The sequence below is a fragment of the Onychostoma macrolepis genome, chromosome 22 (assembly GCF_012432095.1).
Source record: "Onychostoma macrolepis isolate SWU-2019 chromosome 22, ASM1243209v1, whole genome shotgun sequence".
NCBI lineage: Eukaryota > Metazoa > Chordata > Actinopteri > Cypriniformes > Cyprinidae > Onychostoma > Onychostoma macrolepis.
The window spans coordinates 16,777,923-16,782,136 of NC_081176.1; the positions used below are offsets into that span (position 1 = coordinate 16,777,923).

At 36.0% G+C, this 4,214-nt stretch overlaps 1 protein-coding gene across 1 annotated transcript; it reads right to left on the reverse strand.

Moving 5' to 3' along the window:
- Positions 1-351: 351 nt before the first annotated feature.
- LOC131529768 (uncharacterized) lies at positions 352-1,670 on the reverse strand. The gene is made up of 2 exons (XM_058759650.1): positions 901-1,670; positions 352-816 (listed from the first exon to the last, which is right to left on the reverse strand). The coding sequence occupies exons 1-2, from the start codon at positions 1,390-1,392 to the stop codon at positions 586-588; spliced, it is 723 nt and encodes a 240-aa protein (XP_058615633.1). The 5' UTR covers positions 1,393-1,670; the 3' UTR covers positions 352-585.
- Positions 1,671-4,214: the final 2,544 nt, after the last annotated feature.

Sequence of the window (4,214 nt, forward strand, 5' to 3'; positions counted from 1 at the left end):
GACAATGGACCTTGTATGCCTTCAAAATTTAAAAAATGGGGGTTAAAAATGGCCTTTTTAAGTGAATTGATACATTTTTGTAAGAAAAATATCCATATTTAAAACTCTATAAACTGTAATCTCTAGCTTCCAATAACTGCTGTACTCGCATTCACGAGAGATTGGCGTTCCAGCGGATGATGCAGGACTTAGACGAACGTGGTGATGAACATGGAAGTGACGAACATAGAAGCACAGAGGAGAGAGCAAAGAAACAAAACTTGGTTCTCAAGAGACTAACATATTGTCAACGGAGCTTATGCTACACCTACGTCATCCACTGGAATGCCACTTTCTAGTGAACGTGCTAATGACAGTTAGTAGAAGCTGGATATTATGATTTATAAAGCTTTAAATATGGATATTTTTCTTATAAAAATGCATTGATTCACTTCAGGAGGCCTTTATTATCCTCCCGGAGCACCTTTTTTTCACACCTAGGATGGCTTGAGTGTAGGTAAAGTATGGGGTAATTTTCATTTTTGAGTGAACTATCCTTTTAAGGCATCCCTTAAAGATGGCTCTGGAATAGCAAAAATATGTATTTTATACATGTGGGTCTTCAGTGCTGGAGGAAGTGGCGTGGCGAGTATCAAGCTCTACTTCATCCTGTCCTGGGTCATTTCTTCCATCGCATGTCTCTGAATCTGTTCGTCCGCAGAAGGTTAACAGTCGCTTCGGACAACAGTTACACTTTCCACTTATGCAGCTGTCATAAATACCCATAAAGACAATTGCTAATGCACTGAAGACAGAGATCACAACATAACCTGCAAACTGAAAAAAAAAAAACGTTATAATAAAAGAACAATTCCTATTATCATACTACAGTAACAAGCTCACGTAGTATATGATATTCACCCGAGACTGATGAATAAATTTGCGAGTCAAATCTTGTTGCTCATTCTCATTTTGCTTCTCTTCAGTAGGTTTACACCAGTTTAGCTCCCTATCAAGAACATAAATTCCCTTCCAGTCTGTTTTGCTGCAAGCAACATAATCACCATCAATTAACAAGATGAAGATCCACATCACAGGTGGAATCAGACAGGATGCGAGAACTTTAAAGCAGCTCTGCGGAGTATCATCATTAGCTTCTTGAGGGCAATGAAACCATCCATGTGTAAGAGGCCTTAACTGATAGAACATAAGAGCAAAAGTAAAAAGAGCAGGTCCAGTGAATATGGATGCTGTTATCAGTGCATTCAGGTCAGATCTACACGGGCATGTGAAGAGTCGATCCATCATGGCCTCTAATCCGATTAACAAAAGGCTCAATGGTACAGAGCTGAAAATAGCAGATGGTTTCAGGAATTCTTGTAGTTTCTTAACAAGGTTTTGTTGCACCGACATCTCTGAGGGAAGTTTGATGATGCTTTTGCCTGCCTCCGTCTCTTATGGTCTGTAGTCTTGTTCAAAATATTTTCATATGTTGGACAGACAATAGCTGCAGTGCATTAATAAGGACAAATGACTAATTTATTTATTTATTTTTTCCTGAATTAAATCATAAAATCATGAATATGTCACATTAAGTGTATGTCTTTGTAGAGAGTAGACCTACCTGTGACTAGTTTGAAGTCATGAATTCTTCGATCTATGCTTCTATGTGTATCACACATATACTAAAACCTTTTTTTTTTTCCTTTTGGAAAACAGGAAACCGGACATTCCTTTTACAGTGCTCCTCCTTACTTGACACAATGTCAAATAAAGCAGCACTGTCCAGAGTGTCCAAAGCAAACAGGGTCACACAAACCGACATGTGCATGAGTGTTGGCTCTGTTTCCCAACAACATCGTCACACTGTGCCCTAAACCAGTGTTGGGGGTAATGCATTTCATGTAACTCGAGTTATGTTATCATGTTACGTTTTGCAAGTAACTAGTAAAATAACATTACTTTTAAATTTACAAAATATTGAGTTACTTTTTCAAATAAGTAACCCCAGTTACTTTGATTTCCCATTTATTCACTGATATCACTCCGGTCTCCATGTTGAGATAAATGGAGATAAATGCAAATAATAATTTTTGATGATGTTTTGGCTGCTTCTGTCTCTTATGTGGAAATGCATCTATATGCATGTGAGCTTGTTGTAGACAGAACTGCTTTGATGAAAATATTGATCAACCCACGTTTATTCTTAGTCTTGATTTCTCATGGTTTTTCTGAGTCTCATGAACGAGCACCAACATCCAAGATCAGAATTTTTGTAAAATAATACATGTTATTTCAGTTCTTAATCTGAAACTCAAATAAATTGCATAAATTGCATTGCATCATGAGCCAAGCCCACACAACAACCCTTGGAATTATAAGGTTCTATCTGGCATTTTTGTCAAAATTGAGTTATTCACATTGTTATTCTGTGACAATTTATTTACATTATGTGATTTTTTTTTTTTTTTTTTTTAAGTTTTGTACATTTTAGGACTTTTTATTTAGAAAACAAACAGGTTCTATCTACAAAGTCGAACTCTAACTTGGTTCTATAAGGTTCTATCTGTGAATCAGCCAATCAGCACTTCCAATGCATGCAAGAGGACCAATCAGGATCAACGTTCTTTGTCAAGTCGCCGGACTGCTCCGTAACAGCAGGAAAGATTAAACATTAAACAACAATAATTACGTGTCTGCATAATCAATAAGTGCAATTCACCTTTATCCCACAAAGTCGCACTGTTTAAAACATAATGATGACGTGATTTTTCACTCAGAATTAGCGCATGCATAAAACAAATAATCATCTCTAAAAATTTAACTGGCTTGGATGGCTTTACTGCAGAGCAATTACTGCCCATAATGAAATATAAGTGTCACTGTCCTTTGATGTTGAAAACGATAGTTCTGAGGTTATATTGAGATCGTGAATATGAGCCAGATGCTGAATGTATAATACTTGGGAAATGCGCTCTGATGATGGCAGTGATTGTAAAATCATCTGCTCAAATCGAACCTTTCTAAGTTTCAAAAGGTAAGAAAGTATGTTTATTTATTCTTTTTTTATTTTATTTTATGTTCTTAAAATATCAAGAGAGTTTGCTATTGCAGCAATAAGAGATCCATCCGTGCTGGATATAAGTCTGGATATAAGTATGTCATTCTCTCTTTAAAGAGAATGCCATTTTCCCTGTCCCGCTTTTTGTGGAATAAAGTCCTGGTCAGATGGATTAGAGTAGCTGCCTTAACTGTTCCCTCAATAATGTGTTTGATTACCCACTATAATTCTAGCTAAAATTAACATTGGCACTGAACAAAATATTTAGTATTGCCCTTTGTGCCTAACTTAACCAAGAACAAATTATTTGTCCTAAAATATGGAATAAATGTGATAAAAAAAGCATTAAATTTCCCTGTCTGTTGTGCTGCTGAGAGGTTTGCGATTGTAGCTCTGCTTTTTATTGAATCTCTACCTTACTTTCAGTCCCTGTTGTTTAAAGTGATAATATACAGCTTAATTCCCAGTATATTTCTGGTGTTATCTTTCAAACTAATCTAACTAATTTGATCGTTCGCTTTTAAAACCGCGAGTGCAGTGGGCATGCAGGGCGTTAGCCAGCTTGTCACTTGCCGTTCCATTCCCGCTTCTATTTTTCTCTCTTTTTCTCTCGCTCCATTTTCATTTCTCTCTCGCTCCGTTTTTCATGAGTTCATCAAACAACAGTGGTAAGTGGTACATTAAGTTGGTATCATTCATCAATCACGTTGAGTAATGGCTTCTTCTCCTGCTATTCTGCCCTACAAAGGCAAAAGACCTTAACACGCTAGAGTGTGAAACTGAGAAAAATGACTTTAAAAGTTTTTTACTTGTCCAGCCAAATTAATTATAGGTAGGACACTGTAAATTTGGCAATTAGATGTTTTAGTAATGAAAATTATCTACATAAAAAAATTTTAAGCTCAAACTTGATTTTTACCCCTATTTTGAAGTTACTGTTCTCTGCCTTTGCATTGTCTGCAAAAAGTGAGAAGTCACACCAAGGCAAAAGACAGTAACTTCCACATTATCAATATTTGGTTGCTGATCACCATTTACAAAATCGTTATAGTAACGCCTGTATAAAATCTAGTGATCATGGGCTATCTCATATAGGCTATTGCATATGTGACTGTATTAATTTGTTTATTATTTTTATTTTATTTATTTTTTGACCGTAACAAGTAGACTAAAA

Coding starts and splice junctions, on each gene's coding strand:
- LOC131529768 (XM_058759650.1), bottom strand. CDS start 1,392: ATGTCGGTGCAACAAAACCTTGTTAAGAAACTACAAGAATTCCTGAAA. Junction 817..900: donor AATTTATTCATCAGTCTCGG/GTGAATATCATA, acceptor TTTTTTTTTCAG/TTTGCAGGTTATGTTGTGAT.